Source organism: Pseudopipra pipra, chromosome 4, assembly GCF_036250125.1.
Source record: "Pseudopipra pipra isolate bDixPip1 chromosome 4, bDixPip1.hap1, whole genome shotgun sequence".
Classification (NCBI taxonomy): domain Eukaryota; kingdom Metazoa; phylum Chordata; class Aves; order Passeriformes; family Pipridae; genus Pseudopipra; species Pseudopipra pipra.
In genome coordinates this window covers 2304619-2332411 of record NC_087552.1, presented here as the reverse complement: position 1 = coordinate 2332411, position 27793 = coordinate 2304619, and the positions used below count along the sequence as shown (strand labels likewise).

At 57.9% G+C, this 27793-nt stretch overlaps 3 protein-coding genes across 4 annotated transcripts; 1 reads left to right on the top strand and 2 right to left on the bottom strand.

The window, feature by feature from the left end:
• Positions 1 to 798: 798 nt before the first annotated feature.
• PARM1 (prostate androgen-regulated mucin-like protein 1) lies at positions 799 to 10972 on the bottom strand. Its single transcript, XM_064653885.1, has 4 exons — positions 10840 to 10972; positions 2970 to 3641; positions 2180 to 2258; positions 799 to 1611 (listed from the first exon to the last, which is right to left on the bottom strand). Exons 1-4 carry the CDS (start codon positions 10892 to 10894, stop codon positions 1527 to 1529), a joined length of 891 nt encoding a protein of 296 aa, XP_064509955.1. The 5' UTR covers positions 10895 to 10972; the 3' UTR covers positions 799 to 1526.
• Positions 10973 to 13873: 2901 nt separating this feature from the next.
• Positions 13874 to 18356, top strand: BTC (betacellulin). 2 transcript variants are annotated; one of them, XM_064653901.1, is made up of 6 exons: positions 13874 to 14010; positions 16787 to 16882; positions 17135 to 17252; positions 17389 to 17535; positions 18043 to 18150; positions 18248 to 18356. In XM_064653901.1, the coding sequence occupies exons 1-5, from the start codon at positions 13935 to 13937 to the stop codon at positions 18146 to 18148; spliced, it is 543 nt and encodes a 180-aa protein (XP_064509971.1). In that variant the 5' UTR covers positions 13874 to 13934; the 3' UTR covers positions 18149 to 18150; positions 18248 to 18356. The 2 variants fall into 2 exon arrangements, with proteins under 2 accessions (XP_064509971.1, XP_064509970.1); XM_064653900.1 differs by having other exon boundaries at positions 13875 to 14010; positions 18043 to 18356.
• A 3075-nt stretch (positions 18357 to 21431) lies between these two features.
• On the bottom strand, positions 21432 to 26287 carry GC (GC vitamin D binding protein). The gene is made up of 12 exons (XM_064651394.1): positions 26133 to 26287; positions 24923 to 24992; positions 24375 to 24507; positions 24068 to 24279; positions 23736 to 23868; positions 23526 to 23620; positions 23128 to 23257; positions 22805 to 23007; positions 22419 to 22551; positions 22208 to 22305; positions 21818 to 21950; positions 21432 to 21732 (listed from the first exon to the last, which is right to left on the bottom strand). The coding sequence occupies exons 1-12, from the start codon at positions 26239 to 26241 to the stop codon at positions 21679 to 21681; spliced, it is 1503 nt and encodes a 500-aa protein (XP_064507464.1). The 5' UTR covers positions 26242 to 26287; the 3' UTR covers positions 21432 to 21678.
• Between the last annotated feature and the right edge of the window lie 1506 nt (positions 26288 to 27793).

Here is a 27793-nt window from a genome sequence, read left to right as displayed (position 1 = left end):
TCTGGGGTTTTGAGGAGGGCAAGCGCAGCATCACGACACCCAATTTTCTTCAAGAGGAGAAGGGTGCTGATTTTTTTACTCAGTTTGTGTTTTATTTTAACCAGGGTGGCCTAATTCGCTGCTTCTTGGGTGCACAAAAGGTGAAAGGGAGTTTTGCTCATCCTGATCATCCTCGGAGCCTGCACTGCCCTGTGTGTGCTCCCAGCCCCAAGAGTTTTCCAGACTGGCTGTATTTGGAAGGTGCAACAACCATTTCCTGCTTCTACCGAGTTTGAACTAAAAGAAGCTGAGGAACAACTCAGTATTCACGGCAGAGGTGAAAGGATGGGCCACTGAACAGGCTAAAAAAGGCTCAGGAGGAAAAGGAAAATGCAGCATAATTGCACTTCCCTTTGGGAAGCAGAGCTTGGAGGAGCTGCCCCCGTTTCTCCCGACCTTTCCAGGTGGCTGTTGTGGTGCCGGACACATTTGTTACACTCACTTGATGAAAATCAGGAGATGATGCATCTGCTGCAGGAAGCAATCATGGGAACGCCCCAAGCTTTGATGTTTCCTGGGATGCTCCATTTAGGAGTCAGGGCGAACAGCAGAGCCTGTTTGCCAGCCCGTGCTGGGACACCCCAAAAGTTTGCAGCGTCATTTAGAGCTGGTTTATTTATTAAGGTCACGCAGTCTGAGGGCTTTGCTTTCCACTGCCAGGGAATTTAGCCAGGGGGAGAAGTGGCTGAGCATCCTCTTCCCAAACCACCCCTGCCATCAGCCACCCACAGTCTTCACACACTAAAAGCTGAGCACAAATTGGAGATTAAAAGGACACTCCGCTGTATTTTAGCAGCCAAGATTTTTAAGGATTAAAAACAAAGGTGTGGAGCAAGCAGCCACGTGTGTGAAATGGGTGGTCAGTGCACCTTCCCATGGGCTCCCAGGCTGTGTTTGGGACAAAACCCCCACCATTAAGTGGGGAAAAAAAGGAAATTAGGAGCTTCTGCACAGAAGCACCTACAGGAAAAGAGAGGGAGCAGTGACTGAGCATCCCCATAACTGTTCATGGTCCTGGTGAGACAAGGCAAAGAATTTCACAGCAGAGCAACACAGGGAAGTGATTTTAGGGAAAGGGACAAGTGAAAGCACAGGAGACCCCTGCACACTGCTGGCTGTGCCTCAGCAACCCCCCATTCCCCCCCAAAATCACAGAGCAGCAGCATTTCAAAGGGTGCCACGGCACTGGCTGAACCTCCATCCTCCCCTTCGACCTCCCCATCCCTTCCCCCGGGGAAATTTGGGTTCCCTTGCCTACGACAAGTGGTTGACGTGCCCCAGGGCTAAAGGCCAAAATTCAGGTTTATTGTTGGCACACTGCACACCCGCCCTCCTCTTCCTGTGCTCCACCAGACCCGCCGTGATCCTGCCCCTGGCAGGGGCTCCTGCCTCTGGCAGCATCTCCTCGACAGCGGATGCTCTGCTGCTGAAGCGCTTATAAATTAAGGGTTTATGGGGTTGTTTTTTTTTTTTCTTCTTCATCCCTGCTAGGAATCATCGTAGAGAGGGTTGTTGTAGTTGCCCCAGGAGCCGTAGTCGTGGTCATCCAAAAGCCTTCCGTAGGAGGAGTGCCTGCCAGGGAAAGCAAACCTATTGATTTGGGGATTTGTCAGCTATTCTGCCGTGGGGTGAAGAAATACTCGTGCAAGGGCTCCCTAGGTGGGGCTTTGGGATATTTTAAGAGGAAGCACCAGGGCAGAAGGTGAGTCCAGGTTGGATTTTGCCCTTGTTGAACCAGACTAGACAGGGCAGGGAATTAAAACAAGACCTTTGCTCATCTCAGCTGTCAGCAGAGCCTCATTAGGGATGCTCAGCACTGGGCTGTGCTGCTGTTTGTTGTCCCAGTCACAGCGAGACCCACGGCAGCAGCTTTCCCAAGGGATAATTACTGGTTAGGGCTATGCTGAGCAGTGTCTCTGGCATTTGAGCGAGGCTCTTGTAAAATGAGGAATTAGAACTCTGCTTTCCAGTATAGAAGGGGTAGGAAACGCAGCTATGCTGGGACCAGAGGCTACACATCACCCCACCGTGCTTGGGGACAGCATCTCCTCAGGGCTTTGCCCTTGAGCATCACCCTTGTGATGGTGAGAGGGGCTGAAGCCTGAGGGGGTGGGGAGGGGCACCCCAAAAATAGCCTTACCTGATCTTGAGGTACGCTGCTGCCCCGAAAACCAGCACCACCACCACGATGACGGTCACGGTTATGGCCACGATGCTCCCTGTGGATGATCCATCAGAAAGGGCAAGGTTCAGCCTCCCCAAATCCCAGCTCTGTGGCACTCACCCCACACCCCAGCTACTCCCAATACACCCGTGCCAGCCATCTCTGACAGGGGGAATATTCCCTCACTGCTTCCCAAAGAGGATGCAGGGCACTCTTATATTTTTGCGATGGCCCCTTTCCCATAAGTCAGGAGAACTGGGGATAAAACACAGCTGGGATTTGCTTGGGGACCATGGACTCACTCCTTGAAGCTCCTCCCAGCACCAGGCAGCCAAGGCTGGAAAATACTCCACATCCCTCTCTTTTCTGACCCTATGGAGCACTTTTCAGCTACCTGAGCTCACAGAAGGGGACAGAGAAAAGCTGGTATCAACTTAGGTGAACATGAGGGAGGAGAAAAACCTGCATCACCCTAACTCAGGCTGCACCCACCACCCAGCCACTCGTTTCCTCTCGTCCTTAAGTGCTTCAAGGCAAATTTACAAAACTAAGGATTTTGTTCCTGTCTCCAGGCAACCGAGATTTGTCATCTACAACTCCCGGCCTCTGCCAGCGGAGCAGATGACACGGGCCCCTCTAGGAATGCTGCTGAGTGATGCTCCCGGGAAGCTGACCACCTCTTCCCTTCCAATCTGGGGGGGGTCTGCCCCTCCTGTCTGAGCACCCCGAGGCTGGCACTGTGTCTCTGAGGAGGGGTGGTGCTCACCTGCACTCAAGGCACGCGGCACCTCCTCCATGGTGACTCCGGTGGCTTTGTCCGAGGCCGTGGCCTCGGCCGCGCTGGGGCTCGCCACAGTCACTGGGGGGGACGTTGGCTCCGCGGCCAGGCTCGATGCCATGGCCAGAGTCCCCAGGGAAGGGACATCCTCGGTCAGCGTCGGTGGCTGGGTGGTGCCAGGGCTCGCCAGGACAGGCGTTGGGGACAAGACTGAGTCTGGGTCACCGGTGGGAAGGGAAGTGGAGGACGAGGACGCTGCTGTGCCCGTGGGGCTGGAAGCTGCCCCCAAATCCACGGTGCTTCTTGCCAGGCTGGCAGGATTTGCTGTCCGATGAGCTGGGGCTGTCTCCGAGGTGGGTGGCACCGAGCTGGGGTCGGAGGAGGCAGAGGGACTGTCTGTCACGGCGATGGAGCTCACGGTGGCGGAGACGGGAGCAGGGGACGGTGCTGCCGCAGGGGTGGCATTGTGGCCACTCCCCTCCACTGGCCCGGAGGACATCCCATCTCCTGAAGGTCCCGTGGGCGTGGGCAGGGAGGGCTGGCCAGGAGCTGGTGTGGGGACATCAGCATCCCTGGAGTCTGGTGGCACCGGGATCCCCTGCCAGAGGAAGGGGGGGCTGATGGGGTGCCGGGGTGATTCTGGGGAGTCATCGCCCAGTCCTAGGAGTGAGACAAAGAAATATTAAAGACAGGGAAGGCCTTGGGGTCACCTGAGGTGTAGGGAAGCACTGAAGGTTTGGGGAATTAAGCTGGAAATAAGTTTGTTTTTGAAACGCTGAGAACCATCTAAAATAAAGAGGTGGAAAATGGAGTTGTGTACCTAGAGGTGAGGTTTAAACCAGAGAGTTGCCCTGGCATAAATCAACGCCCATTTTTTTCCCCAAGGTTGGAACCCCCCCATTCCCAATCACCCCCTCCATCTTTCCAGCATCTCCTCCCAGCAGCAGGGTAGGAAGCTCCTCCTCGCAGCAACCACCGTGCAGCTGGGAATGATAACACAAGACGCCTCTTTCTCCTCTCCCTCCATTTCCTTGTGCATTCATTCATTTGTCTCCATTTCTTAGCATGAAGATGAGTCATTTTCTCCTCTGTCCCCACCAGCTGACTGCTGGGGCTTTTTTCTCCCCCTTTCTAGGCCTGAACTCAGCGCTGGTCCGGCACTGGCAGCTGGCTCCCTCAGTATGGTTGGGGTGAGGGAAGAGTGTGCCAGCACTGCGTGACATTGGGAGGCATTTTTGTTCCATCTATTCATTTATTTACACCCCCAGAGCATCCCAAACCCAGCACTGGGAAGAGCAAGAACTCATTCCAGCTGCAATGAGCTAATTATATGAGTGTGGAGGACAAAATCACTCAGTGTCTTGTGTGTAGAAATGGTGGGATGTGGCACCGGTGAGCAGGGACTCACTAATCCAACCAAAATTTCTTCATTGGTGCTGTGGATGCCCAAGTGAAGAGCCCCATTTCCCAAGGAAAAAGTTCTTGGAGGTGGGACTGAGGCCGTGGCTGCTCTTTTCTCTCAGGGATAGGCACTTGGAGATGTCTCTGAGCTTTCACCCTCCTCAGGCTGAGGACACAAGGCTAATAAACCTTAGGATAAGGGAGAGGAGATGGATGACAGGTTGGAATCTGGTTACTGAATAAGCCATCTGGCTCAGCACTGTGGCTTTCCAGACCACCACAGCAGCAGGGAAGCCTGGAGCAAGCATCCTTCAGATCAAGGTTCAGCATCCATCTGTGTTTCAATAGTCCTTGCTCTGACACACCTGGACATTCCAGATTTCTCCAACAGGTACCAGGCAGCCTCTGCAGCCCAGCATGACCATCAAGATCCCCCCAGGGCTGGGAGCACCTTGAGAGTTTGTCACCTCTGTAAATGCAGATGCTCCCAGGCTCTCTAGGACAGAAGACAGATTTCCATCTGTGGGCAAAACCACCCTGATTGCTTGGGGTCAGCAGAGCTCCCATGATCTACTTGAACTTTGGAGGCAAACCAATAGGGAGCTGGGAAAGCTGGCAGTGCTGCAGGCCTGGATGAGTCAGGAAGTTTCCGATAATATCTAAGGGGTATAAATTCAGAGGGCGAGCCAGAACTGGATGCAGGAACAATCCTTGGCTGCTGGCTGGGTGCTCCAGGCCAAGAAGGTCACAAGTCACAACGACACTTCCCAGGAGAGAGAGCACAACTGAAGGCAGCACACTGCTCAGCCCAGGCCTGGTTTTCCCTGTCTCTCCCTACCAGCAATCCCTGCCTGTGCCAGCACTGGGCCATCCTCTTGTTTTTCCAAGCCATCGGCTTTGTCAGGTGATCTGGGACCCAGCCCAGTGGACCCCCCTGGGGTCCAGCTCTCACCTAGAGCACATGATCCCAGGAAATCCCAGCCACGATCCCAGAGGCAAGGTAGGCTGCTTCTGCATTGGAATGAGGGTGAAAGGACAAAAAGGCTGAGGACCGCATTGGGATGCTCCACGTGTCCCCACGTCCCTCCACCCAGCTCATGGACAACCTGTCCATGGATTGATGACTGTCCCCAGGGCCAGAGAGAACCCAGTTTAACTGCAAGTCCTGTCCTCTACCATCACATGTGAAAGGGAAGATCAAAGGGAAAAAGAAAAGCCAAGGAGGGTGTTTCCTTGTTTCCCTGGTCTGTAGGAGCTGCTGCTGGGAGCAGGAAACAGAGCAGTGTGGTGGAATAAGGGACAAAACAAACAACTACAAAACTCCTTTTAAGACCACATCCAGTGGCTAAAAAAACTCAGCCAGGGGCTGTCAGAGGGACTGAGGGATGTTAGCTCCCAAAGGATGCCGAGCATAGCTCAGCCCTGAGGAATTTGCCCATCTAATTCACTTAAGGCAGTTGACCACCCCGCTGGAATCCAGCACAGAGCCGAGGCAGGGGGCTGCCAGGACAAGGTAACCACCTGGGAAAGCATCAGGGCCACACTTCAGAGCCCCACGGGAGCTTTGGAAAGTCCTCTTTCCAGATTTTCTTCACTAGAAATACGGAAAACAGCCGAGAAAAGAACCACCCAAAGCCAAATAATTCTAATATTCTGCTTTGGGGAGTATTAACCCTTATGACCTGCCAACCTAAGGAATGAACCATCCATGTGATGGACTGTCTCCCTCTCCTATTGCCATACTGCTCTCCTGGCTCCTGGAGGCCACACAGAGGGGCAGGCCTTGCCCTTGTGGGATTTGAGCACCTCTCATGCTCCGTTTGGGAAAGGGCTGCGTGACCCGGGCAACGCGTTTCCCAGGCACTCCAAAAGCCATTGCAGCAAATCCTCAATTGCTCTGCCTGCTGAAACGCAGCATAAAAAGCCACTGGAGGACATCTCCAGGCTGAGTGAATGACATCAGATGGAGCAGCCTCGCTGGAGCAAACAAACGTCCACTGATAAGGCAGAGATAGAGCTTTTAACAAGCCAGAATTCATTGTGCTTGACATAACCACCAGAAGATCCACACGATCTGACCCACACCCCTGCTCTCAGCCCAAATTAACCAAGGCACCCAAGCCCCAGCTGCAGTCAGGGGTGCTCCTCCAGCAGCCAAGGCCACGGGGATAATGAAAGTTTCCATAACATGAATATTATTCATTCCGCCTGCCAGCAGCATATCCTGGCTGTGCTTAAACAAGGAATCCAGCCACCTGTTCTGAACAAGAAATACAACAACAGGATGAAAACAAGCCCCTGGAACACGGAGATCTGCTGAGCACCATTTCATAGCGTGCCTCTGCAGCAAGATTGGGTACCACTTTCTATATCAGCTTATCAGCTCAGCAGCTGTTTTTGGGGCAAACACCAAAAAAAACCCCATGTAACCAAGACAATACCTAAGCACCAGACTGCTCTTTAAAGTAAAAGTCCACAATAACCTCACTCCTTAACCTATCCAGAGAAAGGAAAAAAGAGCCTTTTGCAGGTCCTGTGTTATGCTGGTCCTCACCAAGTGCTGAGGACAGAACAGCCCCGACCCCCCTGGTCCTGCAGTGTGTGTTGGTTTATAACCAGGTTAAGTGATGCAGAGCAATAAAACAATCTGTATTTAAATATAAGGATTTCCTGTTCAGGACCTCGTTGCCTTGGCTTTGGTTTCTGTGGCCAGGGATTCCCATACCTTGTGCTGCTTTCTGTGCAGTTCCCTTCCTCCCTGTTCATGCTCAGCTGTAACGTTCACCGTGGTTTTTAACTGTAAAACCGGAACCATCTGGCTGTGGATGGCAAAAGCTCTCCTTATGGTGGCTGGGGCTAAACAAAACTCGGTTTTGCTTTGGGTTCAACTAGTTTTTCCAGCTGCTCAGCCCTGCACTGCCTCACCTTCCCTGTCACCACGCAGTTTGGGGTTTGGTGACGTTCACTTCTCTCCTGCCTGGCTGGAGGCCCCACCTGCAGTACACAGGGGTCTGACTGATCTCTGTACTGATACGGGGGAAGGAACACAGAGGATGTGGTGGTTCTTTGGGTTCTTCATTTGCATCTTTCTTTTTCTAGGGCACTGTTGTGGACCTCTGCCTCATTATCTGCTGAAAATACGGACGATGTGGAGGCCTGGGAGCAGCTCTGCAGGCTTCAAGCTCTGTCTCACACCCACCAAACCTTTCCACGCCATCGCAGAGGGAACACCCAGCTGGATTAGTAATGGGAAACGGTAGCTCCTGGGGATACCTCTGGCTGCTGTTGGGCCTCAATTAGTAACCAGAGCCAACGTGGAGACTCTTGAGGTCTGAAGCAAAGCTCCAGCACTGCATGTGTGTGCTGGTGACCCATAATGTGGGCAGCAGCACCCCTGGGCGATGTGCTGCTCCCTTGCCTCCTGCTCCATCACCTCTGCTTTCAGTGCCAGGTTCTGTTGGTGACGGCATAAAACTGGCTCTGAGAGGAGGAAGAGACCAAAGGGAGAAAACCAGGGGCCAGACACACCAACAGGTAAAAGGCAAAGCTATTCCCTGACGCTGCAAAGAAGCCAAGGCCGTCAGATCAAATAAATCTGCAGTTGCTCTGATTTACTGGCGAGCCGAGCCAGCTTCCTGCGTGATTAGTTTTATTCTGCTGCATGGTCGTTAAGTGCTTTAGGTCTAATTGCTCTGAGGCTTCATGTAGCTAAGAGAAGCAGCTCCACAATAGAAATCCATGTGCTGTATCCATGTGTCCCTCACAATCCTGAGGCTCTGTCCCAGCCGTGCAGCTGGCCAGGACACCCCGGGGATGTTCATCCTACTGACGAGCCGCTCCATCAGTATCCAGTTCCCCGGATGTAGCAGCATCTCTTGGCAGTGCACAGCCTGGCTTTTGCAGAAGGCAAGAGCAAAATCCACGTGGCTAAACAAAGGTGGGGATTTGGGGAATCTGGCAGTCTCTGCTCCTCCCAGCTGAGAATAACTTTTAAAATCCGCATGGCTGCCTGCACGCTGAACAGTCCCTGTGAGCAGCTCCTTCCTTGCCCTGGGGTGGGTGTCCAAGTTCTCCTCAGGCACCACCTGCCCCATGATCCCAACCCAGGGGTGGCATAAGAAACCCACCCTCCACACAAATAAAAAGTGGTATTTCCCCCCAAAGCGAAGTGTTGCTTAATTATTTAACTCCTGAAGCCCTTGATCCTGAAGCTGCAATGGAATTACAACGGAAAAGAAGGTGAAGAGGAGTCTTTAGGTGGTTGGGAGAATGGCAGACAGACCTGCCTGCTTGGGACACCTCACAGAACTTTTTCCCAGGCAAATATCTTGGATATGACTTCGGAGCCAGCCAGGAATGTTGCAAACAGCAGCTCTGCCCAAGTGACAACGTAACAGCTCCGTAATTTTCCTGGCCAGCTGCTAATTACTGCTTCTAGGTGCAGCTTTCAACGTGCATCAGCCCCATTCCAGCCCTTCCCATGAGGAGAAGCAACTGGGTTCGGCAGAGGAATTTTGGAGCATCCTCTGGTATTAGAGGCGGATTGTTCCTTTGGGCTGGGAGAGGGGATGATTAAGTACCCATCTCTTCCGTACTTCAGGGAGGGGCAGAGCCAGGAATGCTCAAAGTTTTACCTCCTCCACGGCAGCCTAAAACAGTCCCTGAGGCTCCCAGGTCCCCAAAAAGCAGCTTTGCCACCCCGAGTCTCCACGAAGAAGCACTCGAAACCTTTAAAGCCAAGAGCTGCCTCTTGCAAGTGCTTTAAAATGTCTCAGCCGGGGCACAGGATGAATTGCTGAAGGGGAAAGCAGGCTCAGGGCTGGGCATCACCTCAGGAAAGCAAAGCAGGTTTGAATTTACATCCCGAGTAAGGAGTAATAACAGGATCAAAACTTCCCTGTGTGAGAGGCTGTTATTTCATTACGTGGCCAGGCAAAGCCCAGACTTCTTTTACTCCTGCCCAGTGACGTCCTTGCTGTCACTAAGTCCTGAAGAATGAGCTCAAAGTGTATTTAAATCGTGCTCTGTGTTTCCTCCCAAGTGATAGACATACATACGTTTAAGAATTATTTCTATGGGGACAAAAAAAGTCATAGAAAGCATCTGAAAGATGCTCTGGGGGCGTTTGGGAGCAGCCCGAGAGCCACGGGACCACAGTCCAGGGAAATCTTTCCCAGCTTTTCTGCCAAGCCTCGCTGGCGTTGGTGCTTTAGAGAGGGATGGTCGTGGGAACAGCTTCGGGTTTGGCCCGGACGCTGGGAAAAACCCGCCTCCCAACCCCGAAGGTTGGCTCCTAGCAGAGACTGGCTGCTTTGGGGGCAAATTGGGGCCAGGCAGGAGCCCGTGAGAGCAGCATCCCCAGCATCCCCGCGGATCAAAATGTTCATCCCCATCCCTCCCAAATACATTTGCTTGGAAAGCGCAGAAACAGGAGCTTGTTGGCAAACTCCCCCTTTACAGGGAGAAGGATTCATTCGGCTCTCCCTCCCCTAGCACCACTGGGGTCGCTTATCAGGGGAAGGTTTCCCGCAAGCTGATGTGGTTCGGGGCGGTGGTTTGGGGTCCTGCAGCCGCGACCTGCCCAGCTGCTGTTTTGGGGTCGTGGCTGAGGGGCTGTGGGGTGTCATAGCAGGGAGCACAGAGCTGGCCCTGCTGCCTCGTCCCCTCGCTGTGCTCTGCCGGCGGGGATTGATAATGACAGCTTTGCCCGATGGATTTCTCCTCGCGCGCGTCCCCGGTTATGCAAGTGTGTTTTCCATGTTTCTGAGCAGGCAGCTCCTCGTGTTGTTTATTAAAAACCCAGCCGGGGTGGGTGGCGGGGTGACCCGCGCTCGCTGTCGCATCGGCCGGGGACAGAACTGTCTCCTCTGACCGTCTCGGTGGGGGAAAAGGTGTCAGATTGGGTGTTTCTGCGGAAGGGGGAGGCTGGTGCTGCTGGGGGGAGATGCCTGGAGCTGGTGGGGAAAACACCAGGAGCTGGGGATGCGGGAGCCTCCGCTCAAGGCCAGGGAGAGACATAAAAGCTCCTTCAAAGCAGTGACCGCGCTGGGAAGGGGGATGCAGGGCTGGGGGTGAGCACCAGCCCGGGCAGGGGGGTGCCCGTGAGGAGATGCTGGTGGTCCCATGAAGTTGTCCTCTTTCAGGGCAGCCGGGAAACGGGCTGAGGACCCCCCTGTGGGGCAGGGGATAAGGAAAAGAGGGATGAAACACCCCTTGCCCGCTCCCACCGGTGTCATTGAGGGAACCCCCGGGGGGGCGTGAGTGGGACCAGTGGTGGTGGGTCGCTCTGCGGAACCCTCCTCCGGACATCCTGCCGGGAAGGAGCCGGGCCGTCCCAGGCAAAGCGGGGGCTTTGCCTTCCCCCCGTCCCCGCCGCATCGCCCCCATCCCGGCACCCCGGGGGCTCCCCGGTGTGTGTCCCCCCCGTCCCCACGCCGGTGCGGCGGCGGGCGCTTACCTGCCGGGAGGAAGAGGAGGGCGAGGAGGAGGAGGAGGCGGCAGCAGCAGCCCATGGTGCCGGCGGCGCTGGTAGCCGCGGCGGGAGGGACGCACCGCCCGGCCCCGCCACCGCCACCGCCCCGGCCCGGCCCCCGTCGCCGCCGCCGCCGCCGCCACCCCCCGCCCGCTCCCGGCCCACAGCGGCACCTGCCGGCCCCGGGCACCGCGGCGGGGATGCGGGACCCGCACCGGGACAGCGGGAGGGGCACGCCGGGCACCGGGAGGAGGATGCTGGGGGGCTTCGGGCGGAGGATATGGGGCGCTGGGCGCTGCGTGTGGGACCGCAGCATCGGTGGGTACCAGGAGCTGGCTGTAGGGGTACCAGGCGCCGGGAACACCATGCTGGGTGCTGGCACTGGGACCAGTCGCCTTGCCCTGGGATGACTGGATGCTGAGCACCTCACACTGTCAGTGGGCATCATGATCTGAGGATTGGGCATGGGGTGCTCTTGTCCCAGCCAGTGGCACCAGGTGGGGGATCAGGGTGCCCTGTGGCACTGCCACGTGTCCCCCTTCATCCTCAGGGCCATGCCAGCTCCTGCTTGAATATAATGCATTGGAATTGTGCATTGGCACAGGTTGCCCAGAGAAGCTGTGCCTGCCCCATCCCTGGAAGTGTCCAAGGCCAGGTTGTATGGGGCTTGGAGCAACCTGGAGTAGAGGAAGGTGTCCCTGCCCATGGCAGGGGGGTTGGAACAGGACGTGCTTTAAGGTCCTTTCCAACTCAAACTGTTCTGTGATTCCATGATTCTGGATCTCCCTGAGGATCCCTTTGCCTGCTGCATCCAGGGGGTGCGGTGCCAGTGGTGGGGGACACCCCAGGTACCTGCATCAGGCCAGAGCCAGGCAGCCAGGGTCCTGCCTTCCCACAGCAAAACCAGCTCCCAAAATGCAGCTCCCAGTGCCCAAAGGACCCAGCCAGGAGACACCTGTGGCACAGCAGGAGGTACGAGGGCCATTTTTTTGCCTCTTTCATTCTGGAAAGTGCTTTGCTGCGGGTGAAATGTTTTCGGGCTGAACTCATCACCTCCGGCCTTTCGCATGCTTCCTATGGAAAAGGATGTCACGGAGCCCAGGCTGTGGCCAAGCTATCTTTATCCAGGGTTATGCAGCCCTCTATTCTATTGCTTTGTGTGGCATTTTCTCAGGATGGATCCTGGCTCTGGGCCTAAAACAGCAGGTCACAAAATCCAAGTCAGCTGGCGTTCCTGAAGCGGACGGTGTCGGGCGATATCTCAGCTCTCCTTGAAACCTTTCCTCTGCTCGGGAGGAGGAAAAATAATGCTGTTATTGCTGCTGGAGCTTGGTGCCGTGGGAACAGCGTGATAATCTCCCTGCTGCTTCTCTCCCATCCCTTTTTTTTTGTTGTTGTTGATGGTGCTGCATGCGTCCACGGGCAGGAGTTTTTTGAGGAGAGGGCACAGCTGCCACTTCCCACTGTGGCCTCGGATGGAAAACCCCAAACCTGAGCTGGGTATTGGGGTGCCAAGGGCTGGGCAGTGGGAGGCCTGGAACATCCCTGATGGTCACCAGGCTTGGGCTCCAGCTGCCATCTGCTGGTCACCTCCGTCTGGTCACCTCAGTAGAGCAGAGGACACATGGCCAGTGAGATATCCCTTTCTGGGCATATCTTTTTCTGGGGATACCTTCTGCCAGCCATTTCCCATTGCTACTGTTGCCTCTGGTGATACCTGCCTTGGGGCTCCAGTTCTTTTCAAATCACTTTAAAATGCTTTTCCTTCCCAGTTTTATCCAGATACGGAGGATGCTGAAGGGAGACTGTTTCCTTTTGGTGGGCACAAGGATTTTTTCCTGCCTGCTCCCTGCCTGTGCCCGCCCCACCGGGATGAAGTCAGCTCCTCTTGAGTGGCCCCGTGCCACATCCAGGTGCCAGCTGCCGGTTTCACCAGTCTTGCCTAAGTCCCCACAGGAGCTTTGCAACGCTTCTCTGGTGGTTCATCACCCCCTGGCCGCTTTTGGGGAGCAGCTGGCAGGGAGCCAGGGTGGCCACGAGCTGAGGGGTGGGCGATACCGGCGTGCCGGAGCTTGCGGCAGGATTTTTTGGCTGAGCAGGGCTGAGGGAGCTCGCTCACCCCCTGGCCAGCAGCCAAATGGCATGGCTGGGTGGCTGCCAGCACTTGCATTAATAGCTGCCAGCTTGCGGTTTGAGGTCACCCGTTCTTTCCAGTCTTTCATTTCCACCTTCGTTCGCGCCTGTGACGACCGGGAGCAGGGAGCAGCTCCGCCTCTCCTCCCTGCCCGAGCCCCTCTTCGCCGGACAAAGCTCTTTTACTTTGCTTGGGGCCAGGACAGCACCAGCCCGTGGCGCCACATCCCTACCGAGCATCCCTAGATGCCAGGAGGGGACCTGCCAGCATCCCGGGGGGGACACCTTCATCCCTGTTCATCGAGACTTCACTCAGGGGGCCAGAAAACATCTTCCCACACACCCTGAGGCAAAAAACCACCCCAAGGCCAGCGTGCAGAGGGCTCGTGCCAAGGCACAGCCCCTCGCAGGATGATTGGGAGCTGCCGTCATCCCCTGCCAAGGCCTTTGGGAGGGTGTTTTATAGCTGCCTGCTATGAATAAATCTCCCTTTTCATAACAAGCTGGCCGGGGATAAATGGCTCTGGGGACGTGAGGCTGGGCCTGGGTGCACACCCTCCGTCCCTCCGGGGAGGGGAGCCCCGGAGTCCCTCTTGGAACCCGGGATGGCAGGATAGGGGTCCGCCTCGCTGCCCAAATCCCCAGGGATGCTGGGGTGAGGCATCTGCTTGACGCCTCCCGGCAGGACGGGGCCAGGCGTGGCTGGTGCGAGGTGGGACGTGCGTCGGTGGGACACGCGTGGGTGGGACACACGGGAGGGGACGTGCCGGGGGGGCACCGCCGGACCGCCAAGGGATGGCTCCGGCGGGGTGGGAGCCGCGCAGCTGGAAGAGGAGGAGGCGGAGGAGGAGGAGGAGGAGGAGGGCGGCGGTGCCGAAGCGGCCGCCCCCGTCCCGCCCCGCCGCAGCCGCCGGGCACCGGGCACCGGGCAGGCGGCGGCGGCGCGTATGGAGGCGGTGGCGGCGGCCCCGGCCCCGGGCGGCGGCCCCGGTACCCTGCTGCTCTGCCTGGCCCTCGCCTCCGGTAAGCACGGGGGTCCCCTGTCCCGCCACTGTCTCGGTCCCGGGATACCCAGATACCGACAGAGGGTGTTCCCTCCTGTCCCGACCCGGTGCCCCCCGCCCCGGCCCGGTGCCACCCCCACTGTCCCAGCCCGGTGTCACCCTCTTGTCCCGGCCCCGTCCTGTCTCCGGTCCCCGTGCTGCCTCTGTCCCATCCCGCTGCCTCCCGGTCCCTGGTGATCCTACACCTGCCTCCTAGTCTCATTCCGGTGCTCCCCCTTGCCTGGTGCTTCCCCATCCCACTCTGTTGCTCTCCCGGTCTCATTCTGCTGCACTCCTGTATCCCCCGCTGTCCCACCCCATCCCGATGCTGACACTGTCCCATCCCAGTGTTCACCCTGTCACCCTGATGTTTTCTCCAGTCCCATCCCAGTGACTCCCTGTGTCCCCCTGGACAATCCCATTCCAGTCCTTCCCCCACGCCCAGCCTGGTGTTTACTCAGTCCCGTCCCGGGGCTCTCCCATGTGTCCCCAGGTCTCATCCTGGAATTCCCCAGCATTCTGTTCCAGTGCTCCCCTTGGATCCGAATCCCCGAATCCTTTGGGGCCAGGGTATCCTGGCTGGATCCTGGAGCAGGAGTGGGATGCTTTTCCCACCTGTTGATGGGACAGTGCTCATGGGTGCATAAATACCCTCTGCCATCTTTGGCAGCACTGGGGAGGGGGGATGCCGGGGGGGAAGCAGTACCCATTCAGCAGGTGTGTGAGCATTCCCATGTTAGTTCCCTGAGTGTTTGGGAAGCAGGAAGCTGCAGGCAGCAGCCTGCTCAGGGCCAGCAGGAGATAACCACAGGTAGGGCTGGGCAGCTGATGTCCCCCTGGCAGAGAGTACCAGCACTGGAATTTCGAGGGAGCTTTCCTCTCCGCTGGGAACAGGTTGGGTTTGGCCTTTCGGCAGGGCTGGTGACGGCACTTGGCAGAACCTGCCAAACCTGTGCTGGCAGGAGGAAACCAAGGGTGGCCGACCTGTTTTGGGGCTGGGGTGCCCCATCAGACCAAGACAATGCCCTGGGTGGTTGCTCTCCTGCAGTTTGGACTTTCCCGGCGGAGCGTGGGGGTGTTACAGCAAACTAATCCGGTGTTTGGGATACTTTCCTGGGTTATCTTTGGCTGTTCAGAAGGGAGTGCAGCCTTAGATAGTGGAGCCGGGTTCTCTGTGCATCAAAGAGATGAGGGTGTTTGCACCCGCAGCTCCAGGGTGCTGCGATCCGGGTGCAGGAGGGCACAGCCCCCCTCCCTCCGGAGCTGGCGCTGCCCCAGGGCAGTCCTGCCAAGGGGCTGCCAGCCCGGAGGATGCCAGAGCTCCGCATCTGGTTGCAATAAGGGTGGGGATCTCATCTTGGTGGGGATCTTTCCATGCCGAGTTGTGAACTCGGTCACCGGGAGTGAAGTCAGCCTCCCTCCCTGCACTGCCCACGCCGCCAGCAGCTGCTTCCCGGGGGGAAGCCGCCCCGTGGCTCATCCCTGGCTCCCGCCAGGCAGCTCCCACCCTGCCGCTGGGCCGGAGGGGCCGGTGGGCTCCATCTCCTCCCCGCCGGGCTCTTTTGGAGCTCTGTTACCCAGAGCGCGTCATTAGCGCGGCAGTGGCTATATATAGCCAGGAGGGACGTGTGTGCCGGGAATGTCCCTGCCGTGGGACGGGGGGGACTCCGGAGGCTTGGCTGGGCAGCCTCCACCACTGTTTCCAGGGTGCCGAAGGGCCGGGTGAGAAAACAGGTACCAGGAGACGAGGCTGCCAGGATTTGGCCGCGCAAGCTCTCCACTCTCTCTGGGAGGCCTCGACGTGCACCCACTCGGGATGGGAACACCCCCCGCCTCGGCGTGTCACCCTCGCGGGAGCCGCCCAGCACCCTGCTCCGTCAGGCAGGACCTGTCCCCGCTGCCCTGGGTGCCACCGCGGCGGGGTGAATCCCTGGGGAGGGCCGGGCTGGGAGCGGGGCCGTGCTGAGTCAGTGCTGGTATGCCAGCGATCCGGTTACCGCCGCCGTGACGCGCCGGGGCTCAGCCGCCTCTCAGTTTCGCCCCGTGGCCACGGTGACCAAGGTGGCCTCTTTCCTGGCTCAGTTCGTGCTGCGCTCCAGGGAGACCCTAGAGCACCTTCCAGCGCCTAAAGGGGCTCCCAGGGAGCTAGAGAGGGACTTGTCACAAGGGCTTGGAGTCACAGGACACGGGGAATGGCTTCACACTGACAGAGGGCAGGTTTAGATCGGATATCAGGGAGAAATCCTTCCCGGTGAAGACGGTGAGGCCCTGGCACAGGTTGCCCAGAGAAGCTGGGGCTGCTCCATCCCTGGAAGTGTCCAAGGCCAGGTTGGACGGGGCTTGGAGCAACCTGGGACAGTGAGAGGTGTCCCTGCCTATGGCTGGGGAGTTGGAAAAAGATGTGCTTTACAGTCTGTTCAGACTGAAACCAATCTGCGATCTGGGGATCCATCCCTGCATCCTCCCAGGGCAGAGGAGCAGCTGGCTGCCTGCAGGCAGGGCTGTGTGCCCCAAAACCCGCCCCTCCGGCTCCCGGACTCCCGTGCTGGGGCGTTGGCGGGTGGAGGTGACAGGCGGGGACCGGCTTTCCCTTCTCCTCGCCCTGGGGAAAAGCTGATGCTGCCAGGGAAGGGGGGCCGTGGGCGCAGCTGCAGAGCCCGTTGCCGGTCCCCACCCTGTGGTTGTGGTGGGGCTGTGGCAGGGATGCCGGGGCTCTGGCCAGGCTCCCTCTCCGAGCCATCTCCGCTGCTTTCCAGGCTTGGCATTCTTCAGCTGCGTGGGCGCCGACGCCAACGTCACCGCCGGGCATGGCACGGAGGGGCTCACCTGCGACACGGCCAAGGGGTGCACAGGTAAGGTGGAGGTGTGAGGATGCTCGGGGGAGCCGGAGGCGTTGTATGAGAGCTGGGCGGTGCAGGGGAGCGGGCTGGGATGGCACAGGAGCAGGTGTTTTGTCTGGCAGAGCCGCGCAGCCTCCACGGAGCTGGGAAGCCAAGGCCACGCGGCTGCTGTTTGCAGCTGGCCAGGCTTGGACCTGGGACGCCGCTGCTTCTGGGCGGAGCCGTAACCCCTCTGGGGGAATTCTTTGTCCTTGCCACCCCCAGGGAACGGGACGCAGCTGCGGCGGCAGGGCCACTTCTCCCGGTGCCCGGAGGAGTACAAGCACTACTGTGTCAAGGGGAGGTGCCGCTTCCTCGTGGCCGAACAGGCGCCGGCCTGTGTGTAAGTCACTGCTGGTGACTGGCAAGGGGTGGGATGCCGTGCCCGTCCTCCCTGGGAGAGCGGGATGAGGGGGGCACGGGCACCACGGCTGTTTTTGGGACCCCTCCTCTTCTGCCTCCCTTGTGCCGCGGGGCAGGTGCGAGCGAGGCTACACCGGGGCTCGCTGCGAGAGGGTGGATCTGTTCTACCTGCGAGGGGACCAGGGCCAGATCGTCATCATCTCCCTGATCGCCGCCATCGTCACCCTCATCATCCTCGTCGTCGGCATCTGCCTCTGCAGTCAGTACGTCAGGGGGCAGGGAGGGGAGGGAAAGAGGGAAGGGAAGAGGGAAGGAGAGGAGGGAAGGGAAAGAGGGAAGGGAAAGAAAGAGGGAAAGGAAAGAAAGACAGAAGAGGAAGAAAAACGGAAGGGAAAAAGGGAAAAAGGAAGGAGAGAAGGGAAGGAGGGATGGGAAAGAAAAAGGGAAAGAGAGAAGGAAAATAAGAGAGAAGGGAAAGAGAGAGGGAAGGGAAAGAGGAGAGGGAAGAGGAAGTTCTAGACTGGGAGCAAATCCTACCCAGTTCTGCTGGCTCCAGGCAGGCCGAATTTGGGCTGCCCCTGCCAGGTGGGATATGGCTCTGCAGGTGCAGGGAAGTGCCTGGGACATTCCTTTGGGGCTGAAAACTGGATGAGATCCCACCTGGAGCCTTTGCAGTGTGAAAGCAGAGGAACATGGAGCAGCATGGCTGCCACGTCTCATTCTGCCTCTTTATTTTTTTTTTTTTTTAATTATTTTCCCACCCCGAAAAGCCACTGTCGGAGGCAGCGTAGGAAGAGAAAGGCAGAAGAGATGGAGACTCTGAACAAGGACTCACCTTCCCGAAGCGAGGACGTGCGGGAGACGGGCATCGCATGAAGGTGCACAGGGCCGGGCGGCGACTGAGTCGGTGTGACCGGACCCCCCCCCCGCACCGGGGCCGGTGCCGAGACCCCACGGGCTCCGCTCTCTCCGCAGGAGCTCCCGGTACCTGCGGGCGGGTCCCGGGCGGCAGCACCGGCTGGCTCGATGGGCGAAGGCTAAAACCGCACGGGCGGGCTTGAATAAAAGGGGTGTCGGAAAGGTGTCCGCGTGTCGCCGGTGTCCTTTGGCGGGCGGCGGGGCCGGGGCCGGCGCGGGGCTGCGCTGCCGCTCCGTGTCCGCCAGACGGCGACACTGCGCCGGGCGGGGCAGGCGCGGGGCTGCTGCTCCGGGAGCGGGACGAGCTCCGGGCAGGAAGGGGGGGGACACAGAAGGTCCTGTCCCATCACGGGCCCCGTCCCGGCTCCCAGGGGCTCTGTCGGGCTCACGGTCCTGTTCTGGGCGGCCCGGGGGCCGCGCTGGAGCTGCTCCCGGTGCTGTCGCGGCCGCGTCTCCCCGCAGGGGCCGGGCCGAGTTCAGCGTCCCCGGAGCGCTCCGGACCGAGGGCTCCCGGTTCCCCGGGGCTCCTGCCGAGCGGCTCCCGGTCCCACTGCAGCCCGGGATGGCCTCGGCGTCCCGGGGAGTGACCGGGCGAGGGAAACCGGGAAAAAGTGGGGGAAAACAGGTGAGAACAGGGATAACCGGGGCCGTTCGCTCCCTTCTCCCCACGTCGCGGGCTCTGGTGCCCGGCTACGATCTGGACCGTGCCCAGGCGGCCACAGGTGATGGTTTGCTTCTCTCCCCTCGGTGTGGGACCCCCTCCATGAGTCCCCGTGACTCTCACGGTGGGTTTCGGCATCGACTCTCTGGGGTCCCCTCCTGGGGGGCAGCAGTGACATCTCAGTCAGTGGAGCTGGGAGTCCCTGTTATCTCCCACCCTGGACTGGGGACATGGGGACCTGGCAGAGCTGGGGATCCTTGGCAGTTCCCAATTCCCACCACGGGATCATCTCCCTTGTGAACCGTGACCTGGTGACTGGCCGTGAGGGCTCCACCCGCGCTGTGTCTCCCACCCAGTACTGGGAGACTGGGAACCAGCAGGGCTGGGGGTCTCCCAGGGGAGCTGGTGACCCTTCCTGCCACCAGGAACCGTTCTGCCAGCAGAGGCCTCTGCCCAGGTCTCTCCCAGAGTGGCTCCCAGCAGGACAGACCTCTCCAGCCTGGTGCTGGCTCTGGCAGAGATGGGGAAAAGTTCGATCTGGTGAGTGTGGGAGCTACTACTGGGGGAACTGGTTTGCACTGGGGTTCAGCCCTTCATCACTGCCCAGCATCATCCTTGCAGGCAAATGCCCAGGGGCCAGAGCTGGCAGTTTTTAGGTGCAGTTTTGGGGGCCTGGGGGTGACTCTGGGGCTGTGCAAACCCCTCCTGTAACTGAAAACTTGCTTTTTCAGCTCAAATCGTGCCATGGGATTCCTGCAGCCCCAGGCAGTGACCTCTACCTGGCTGGACACAGGGAGTGGTGACCCCCCCCGCGGTGCCAGTCCCTCTGGAGGTGTTGGTGGCCCAAGCAATGCCAAGTGGCTGTGCCAAAGTGTGGGGAAGGCTCATCCCAGTGCCCAGTCAAGGAGCACGGCCCTGAGGTGCCAAGGGACATTGTTTTGGGCACCTACTTCACCAGGTTCCACGATTTTCCCCTGGGGAAACGGATTATGGGTTCCACAAAGCTGCTGGAAGCCCTGGCTCTGAGCTGAGTGGCACCAGCATCACCTGGGAGCTGGTTCCCCCCCCCCCAAATGGCTCTTTATCTCCAGGCTCTGCTGGGCCTGGCTATGGGGCTTCCAGCTGTGAGGAGTACACTCGCTGCTCCTTTTGGGAATGTGCTGTACGCAGTCCAGAAGAAAAATAAAATTAAAAGGAGGTAGAGTCTGTTTCCTATCTGGTTTTGGGGGGTTGATTTTGATGGCTGGGGTGCTGCTGGCCTTAAGGAGCTGGGAAAAGCAGGCACTGGGAAAGCAAGCAGGCCTGCAAGTCTCAGAGGTGGATAAAACTAATACTTTAAATCTTTTTTTTTTTTTTAATGCTTTTGTGGGGCACTGGCCAGGTAAATGTTGGAGCCATTTTATTCAGCGCTGGGTTTTCAGTGCCTCAAGTAATTCCTTTTCCCATCACAGGCCTGCATTCCCTGGTTGGAAGGTTGTAGGGATGCTGCTCCCACCCTGGAATTCCTGCATTGCTGCTAAATTCCTGCTGTACCCTGATATTTTGGTGGAGAGCAGAAAGACTGGATGGGAAGGGTTGCACTGAGCAACAAGAATGGGGATTTAAAAAAAAACCAACCAACCAAACAACAACAACAAAAAACCCAAAAAACAAAATCAGGGATTTTGCTGCTTCCTTCACATCTTTGGGAAAGGGTTAGAGAGCTGGTGGGATAAGGGTTAGAGAGCTGGTGGGATAAAAATACAGGTGCTGAGGACAGGAGGAAGGAGACCTGGTAAACGAAATTAATACAAAAAACAAACAGAAAGCCCCACTGCAACTGAGAGTGGAAAAGCCAAGTGATTTATGCCCAGGCTGGCAAGGGCTGGAGGGAATCCCTTGGGAATCAATGCTGGCTGGCATCAGCCGGGAGCAGCCCAGGCTTTCCCAGAGTCTGCTGGTTTTACTCAGAGAGTTGTTGTGGTTTGTGTTGTTTTGTTTTGAATGGCAGTTGAGTATTTTTGGGTGGTTTTCCCCCCCATAAGTGGTGATGGTGTCACGTGCAGAGGTGTCCTTGGCTGGCTTAAGGGCATTTCTCCAGCTTTTCTTGGAATCCCGGGAGGTCACTGTAATTGAGGCAGTCCTTGGTGTGTGCATCATGAATTTGAAGGATGCAAACTGAGGCTGGAAGGGAGTGGAAGCTCTGGGTGGTCACTGACACCTTGTGACAGAGATTAAAACGCTTCAATGGGAGCAGAGGGATGTGAAATGGAATCTCATCCACACTGATGTACCAGGGGAGGCAGGAGGATTTGATAAGTGACATGAATGACATGTGGGTCACTCACCCAACAGAACAGGATAAACCCCAACTAATTAACTGGAAAGAAAGAGAATATTATTATCAATAGATGTGAATAATTGGAAATTAATATTTCGAAATGAGTGGTTTTGCCGGTTTTGCCTAATTTTTTAGAGCATTAGCTCCCAGGACTAGAGCTGGGACCTCTTCCTGCCTGCAGAAATGGGAGCAGCCGTGCCCGTTCCCAGCCCTTCCCACCGCCCCGGGGGTGCAGAAAGCCTTTCCAGCAGCGGCGAGGAGACTGTTTTCATCTTTATTTTGGCTGCAGGAATACAAGGGTGGTGTTGCTGGTGGGTGGGTGGGGAACCGTGGGCTTGGTGGCACCTTCTGTCTGCTGGGCATCCTCCAGCCCAGCTCCCTTCCGACGTGCCACATTCCCGCGTGTCCACCGAGCTTTGCCTCGCGATCCCGCTCCATCCGTGAGTGCCTGGAGAAGCGATCCCTGCTGTCGGCACCGGACGCCCACCAGCTGCTCCCTCGGGGCCCCTATCCCAGGAGGCAGGACTCCTGCTTGCACACCTCTCCCAGCTCCGAGCTCACCTGGAAAAGGGGGGAAGAGCAGAGGGGCAGCCCCGGGTGTGGAGTCTGGCACCACCCCGGCTGTAGGGAGGGTCCTTGGCTGTACCTTGGAAGCACAAAGGAGCGGGGGCGCGTCCGGGGTGCAGCAGGTGGAGGCGAAGGAGGCTCGCTGCTCCAACATCTGTTCCAGCAGCTCCGCGCTGGCCTCGGGAAACGTCTGTGTCAGGCTTTCCCGCAGCCTGCGGCGCAGGGGACGGGGTGTTAGTGGGAATCCGGCAGCATTCCGTACCCATACAGCATTTGGGGAGGGGGGATGCACCCGTGGATGGCGGGGGGGGGGGGGGTGTTATGTGTTATTTGCTTCCCGCTATTTTGCTGCTATTTAGGCTCAAACCCACCAGCTCCGTTTGTGCATCCTCAACCTCTCGGACGAATTTTGATTGCATCCCCTGACGCAGGTGGGTTTTTTGGGAGGGGGGGTGCAGAAAAGGCTTACCTCTTCTTGAAGTCAAGGAAATAGAGCTCGTTGTACTGCCCGCAGAGCTGGCTGGCCCTTTCCAGGACGGGGGGCAGCTCTGCTCCCATCTGCTGGCGCTGCGAGCACAGGGCGGGTGTCACCAGGCTGGGAAAAGCCCCTGCAGGGATCTCGGGGGATGCAGGGATGAGAGGGAGCAGGGAGAGCACCCAGAGACCCCTCCACCACTCACTTTGCTGTCCAGGCAGGCGGAGGGGTCCTTGGCTGAGCAGCATTCCTCCCTGATTTTCTCCGAGGCGTCATAGAGCTTGGCAAGGACGGCGTCAGGGAGGCTGGGGTGCCTCCGTGCCAGCTCAAACAGGGACCTGGAACGAGGGGCCACGTGGGTTTTTATTACGGCTGCTGCTCAGAATGGGATGGGGGCTGCTTTTGGCACCTTTGTGCAGCCCCTGGGGGTGGTGCCTCTGAGGGAATTGAGGATTAACCCCATAATTACCAAACCACATAACCAAGGGGAGAAGGAAGGGTCAGGAAAAGGTTGGACTCAATGACCTTAGGGGCCTTGTCCAACCTAAATGGTTTCAGTCACTCCATGATTGTAACCTGGGTAGCACTTGCCTGGTGGTCTGGAGATCCCCCTCCTTGCCACAGAGCTCCTTGTTGGTCGGCTCCAGTGCCTCTGGGAGTTTGGGAGCGGGTGCAGGGGGCAAGGCCAGGATGCAGAAATAGTTTTCCATCAGGTTTTTCCCCCTGCAGCAGTCGGCAAAGCGCCGGTCCTGGGCCGACAGCGTGGCGCAGGCTTTGGCCGTGTGCTCCGAGAGCTGCGGAGAGGGGAGCACAGAAAGGGCGTGTGGACCCCCTGCCGTGATGGGGTGTGTCCTCTGGGCCCCTCCTGGGACTCGGGAGGTGGTTTTGGGGTGGGTTTTGGGCTCCCCCCCTACCTTCTTCTGCATGCAGTCCTCAGCCACCGAGTCGCAGCACTGGGAAAACACCTCGGCAGCGCCTTCGGCCAGGGGGGAAAGGTCCTCGAAGGAAGCAGCGGGCACCTTCTGAGCCAGGGAGGCCAGGTAGCTGGGGGGTACAGGGTGTGTGTGGGGGCTCAGGGGGCTTGGATCCCCCTTCCAGGTAACAGCTCCGAGCAGGGGTGTGGGAGGGAGGTGATGGGGAGCACAGGGCTCACTCTGTGCCTGTGCTGGGCGTGGAGCATCGTCAGGGATTTACACAGGAGTTAAAGCTTGTCTTGGTGAACGCTGCCCTCAAACGGGATCCACAGTGGGAAATGGGAACATGCTCCCAGCCCAGCACTTGTTCCTGAAGGAAAAGGCCATTTCCCCCGTACCTGAAGGTGACTTTGTCCTTCCCGTACGCCGAGAAGCGGGAGCAAGCCCGGTTTGATGTCAAGGTGAGGAGGGAGAGGGTTTTTCTTTGCAGTTTCTGCCACAAAAAGAAGAGGGATATGTCCTCCTCTTCCCAGGCCATCAGCACAGGGTTCACCTGGCTTCCCAGGAAGCGAGGATGGGGACAAGCCCGGTGGTCTGAGAGGTCTCACCTCCTTCAGGAAGCAGACGGTGGGTGCAGAGGAGATGCAGCAGGTGGAGACCATGGAGAGGAAGGTCCTGGTGGAGCCCAGGAGCACAGGCAGAGGCGCCTGGCTGTAGCTGCTGGCGTACTCGTACAGATACCTGCGGCAGGGGCGGGATGAGGAGACCCAGCACACCGGGATTGCGAGATTGGGAGCAGGACATGTAGGGTTTGGAGGGATTAGGGTTCTCCAGGGATGGGAGCCCTCTCCAGGTACCACCCCGAGCTGCTGGATCATGGCACCAGCTGGTGCCACCACCCACCTGGGCTCAACCAGGCGCCTTCCCCGCCCGGGCTTACCTGTCTGCAAATTCCCTGGGGTCCTTCCTGAAGGCCTGGCAGAGCTCCTGGTCCGAGGGCTGGAGGTAGCGGGGCAGTGGCTGGGGTGGATGCCTCAGGGCCGCCAGGCACAGCTTGCGCTCCAGCCCCTCGTGGGTGCAGCACTCGGCCGTGCCGGGATGCGCCGGGAACGGCGAGTCCGCGCTGCAGGACTTGACCGACAGGGCCGAGGACTGCGGGAGGGACGAGGGGTTATGGCCACACACCACATACCGTCTCATCCCAGCCCTGCTGTGGGGTCCATCACCCGCTTTCGGCGATGCCTCACCCCGGCATCGTAGCAGGAGGGGTCTGCGCCGTCGGCACAGCAGGTCTCAGCCAGGGACACGATTTCCCGGACGAGGTGGCCGATCTCCTCGAAGGTGCCGTTGGAGTATTTCCGGCTGTTGGCGATGATGGTCCTGGGAGAAGGGAGCAAGGACAAGGTGAGACGGTGGCAGGTTCCTCTCTCTGAAAGCAGAACTCGTGTCGCAGCATCATTCTGCCCAAAGAGGGTTTAAAACCATCTGCTGTGGCGCTGTGAGAAATAGCAGTGTATTCCTTGGAAAACAGCCAGGGAAGAACTGGAATAGGTTCCAGGCTGGAGGTTGACCCTTGCAGGGGATTATGTGTCAGCTCTGTTAGAATTCCTAGTTATTTAGGCACCTAATTGGCTTTGAGGAGCTCAGAAATGAAGTAAACTCTTCTCCTGCTAAGAGCAATGGCCTGTTTGCAGGCAGCGAATCCAGCTTCCAAGATTATTTTTATTTAATGGTTTTTGTTCTTGGCTCAGGTGCTGAGTGTCCTGGCAGGGCACTGACAGCAGGAGTTACCTACAGGGTTCGGAAGTTCTCCTTCCCCAGCATCCTGTACTCCTGGCAGACTTTCTCCCGGACATAAGCTTTACCTGTAAGTGCAGGAAAAGGGGGAATTGTGAGCAGGGAGTGAGGGATGCTCCACTATCCATGGAAGACAGTGCTTTATTCTCTTGAGGATTGTTTATGTTGTCCCTCTCTTGCTTCTTTTCCCAAGCAGGATGTGGTGGTTCCTGGGGACATGTTGGCACAGCCGGTCTGGGAGAAGCATCCCTGGTATCCAGGCTGCTGCTTTGGCTCTGCAGCCGAGGAAAAGGGCAAGGAGAAAATCCTCCCTGGAACTGAGGGAGCTACAGGCAAAACATACGGCCATTTTTGAGTTTGGAATATGTGGGGTTGGTTTTTGTGGCAGGGCATGGAAAGCACAAGGGCTGGGAGCTCCAGGGCTAGCCCCACAGAGCAGCCAGCAGTGAAGGCATCCCAGCAGTGCTCTCATCCCTGGAAAAACCCAATCGATCTGTGCTACAGACCCACGGGTCAGACTTTGGCACCAGCAGGGTAAACACTGATACCAGCGTTTCCTGGGATTACAGTGGGGAGCAGGGTGACCCCCACAAAACCCAGAGGTCATGGGCTGTGACACTGAGGGTCACATCGCGCCGGTGGGAAGGGGAGGGAAGGGTGAGGGGGAGTTTGCCAGAAAGGGGAAGCTGTGGAAAAGGCAGGTCCCTTTCCTCACAGCAGCAGCGTCTGTTGGTCCCGACTCGTTGCATTTCCGTTCACTTCCATAAAGCCGTGTGGGAGAAGTAAGTTTTAGGGGGGTTTTTGGCAAATAAAAAATACAACAGATTCCCTGTGGAGCTGAGAAGGGAGCAAAGGACAGCACAGAGCATCGTTTCCATTGAGGGGTGAATTTTACAGGGAAATGCTGCTTGTGAATGGGGGTCAGGAAATCCCATGTTCTCTTGGGAAGGGAAGGAGCTGATCCCTGTGGCTCTGTCTGCTCCTCCTCCCACCCCAGCCCAGCCTCTCCCCCTCCCATCTCCTCCAGCACCACCCCAAAGGAGCATCCTAGGTACCAAACCATCACCCCAGTGCTTCCCTTTCCTCTCTGATCCTGCACAGCGGTTTGGGAATGGGCTGGAGAGAGGGGAGGCCACCAAAAACCACCGGAACTGAGGACCTCAGCCCCATACCCCTCATCCCAGAGGACAGCAAACCCCGCTCCTTACCTCGGTGTATTGCACGTGTGGTGGCCAAGAGCAGCAGCAGGGCCAGAGCTGCCCTCATGTTGGAGCTGGCTTCCCTCCTCCTGCCGGGAAGAGGCACTGGGAATCCCATCCCAGCGTTTATATGGATACAGTGTCAACAGCCAGGAGAATGATTAATCCCAGAGGGCGAGCATCCTTGGCCTGCCTGTCGGGGTCTGGGTGCAGCGCCTCTGAAATCCAACGGGTTTTAATCATTAACTCGGGAAAACAGGGATGTGTGGCTGTGGGACATCGGTATCCGTGATGGATGGTGGGCACAACAGTAAGAGGAGTCGTGCCAGGGAAAGCATTGCACGAATCCCACCATGTGTGGTCAGGATCATTTATTGAGGAAGGAGACGCACTTTTTTTGGATGCCAGCACACCAAACCTACCCGGGGCGGGGACAGCAGCTCTGTGAGGTGGTGGCGGCCTGATGGGTGCCCTGCTCTGCCATGACCTTGTGGCACTGGTGCTGGGCCAGGGTGACTCCCACCTGGAATGACTGATGTCTGAGTGTCACACCCGGAATGATGGATGTCTGGGTGTCACACCCACGTGTGTCTGAGGGTTTTTGGGAGAGCCTGGGGCTGGCACTGGAAGGGGCAATAGGTGCTGTATGTGGCACTGGATAACTGGGACGACTGGTGGTGTGCTGGGATGAGAGCAGCCAGCCCTCCACCCCAGTGCTGGGCCATATCTCCAGGTCTCCTTCCGTGTGGGGAGCATCGAGGAACACCCTTCCTCACCCCAGTCGGCAGCGTCCGATGCTGCTGGGAAATGTCAGCTGTTATCCTGGGAAGCTCAGCTCTGGAGTGTGCCTCAGTCAGGTGTGCACATCAGGTTCCATTCCTGCCCCTGCTGGGTTGGGGTCTCCAGCTTGGGGGATGCAGCCTCATCCCAAACATCTGCTGGGAGTGTTGTAGAGCTCTTTGGGGTCTCCTTAGAGTGAAGCTTTCCCTTTGTCCCTTGAAAAACGAAAACACAACATGCTGTCATCTTCTAGGGTCCAAAGCCAAGCCTGGGAAGAGGAGAAGATGCAGCTGAAATGATCCTCACTGGTCCTGCCTGGGGAACTGATGAGAGGGAAGCAAATACAGAGGTATGGAGAGATGGAAACCCAGCTGCTGTGGTGAGCCCCGGGCCCCAAATCTGCTCAGCCTCCCCATGCACTGTGCACTCCCCTCAAGAGCAGTTGTGCCCCCTCAGACCAGATCCTTGGGCTGAAGGCAGAGGTGGTTTTAAAGGCAGAACCCCTGGTTTATCCCCCTCCCCCTCCCCCCAGATATGAAGTTTTAATTGATAGTGGTGAAAATCTGCTCCAGATGCTGCACGTGTCTGCAGAGGGAAGGAGAACTGGGATCAAAGACCAGGAAAATCACGGTTTCTCCAGCAGCGAGCTGCCACGGAGGCACGTGCATTTGTGCAGCTGGCTCCCAGCGCTCAGCACTGATGGAGAGCTTCAGCCTGGCACCGAATCCTGCCAGCGTAGGAGATGACAGTGTCCTGTTCTCGCTGCTTTATGCCCAAAAGGAGAAAATAAATAATTACAAACTCGGCGAGCTGTGCAATGGGCCCTGCAGTACCGGCTGTGTCCGCCAGACGGCGCCAGGCGGGGCGGGGGCGCGGGCGGCGCTGCGAGT

What these genes read in the sequence shown, in the direction of transcription:
- PARM1 (XM_064653885.1), bottom strand. Translation starts at nt 10,894, where the DNA reads ATGGGCTGCTGCTGCCGCCTCCTCCTCCTCCTCGCCCTCCTCTTCCTC. An exon ending in CCTCCTCTTCCTCCCGGCAG is followed by an intron (nt 3,642 to 10,839) that starts GTAAGCGCCCGC and finishes TCTCACTCCTAG; the next exon opens with GACTGGGCGATGACTCCCCA. An exon ending in GCCGCGTGCCTTGAGTGCAG is followed by an intron (nt 2,259 to 2,969) that starts GTGAGCACCACC and finishes GATCATCCACAG; the next exon opens with GGAGCATCGTGGCCATAACC.
- GC (XM_064651394.1), bottom strand. Translation starts at nt 26,241, where the DNA reads ATGGGATTCCCAGTGCCTCTTCCCGGCAGGAGGAGGGAAGCCAGCTCC. An exon ending in AGGACTGCATGCAGAAGAAG is followed by an intron (nt 23,008 to 23,127) that starts GTAGGGGGGGAG and finishes CCCTCTCCGCAG; the next exon opens with CTCTCGGAGCACACGGCCAA. An exon ending in CCGCCTGCCTGGACAGCAAA is followed by an intron (nt 22,306 to 22,418) that starts GTGAGTGGTGGA and finishes CTGTGCTCGCAG; the next exon opens with CGCCAGCAGATGGGAGCAGA.
- BTC (XM_064653901.1), top strand. Translation starts at nt 13,935, where the DNA reads ATGGAGGCGGTGGCGGCGGCCCCGGCCCCGGGCGGCGGCCCCGGTACC. An exon ending in CTGCCTGGCCCTCGCCTCCG is followed by an intron (nt 14,011 to 16,786) that starts GTAAGCACGGGG and finishes GCTGCTTTCCAG; the next exon opens with GCTTGGCATTCTTCAGCTGC. An exon ending in GAACAGGCGCCGGCCTGTGT is followed by an intron (nt 17,253 to 17,388) that starts GTAAGTCACTGC and finishes GCCGCGGGGCAG; the next exon opens with GTGCGAGCGAGGCTACACCG.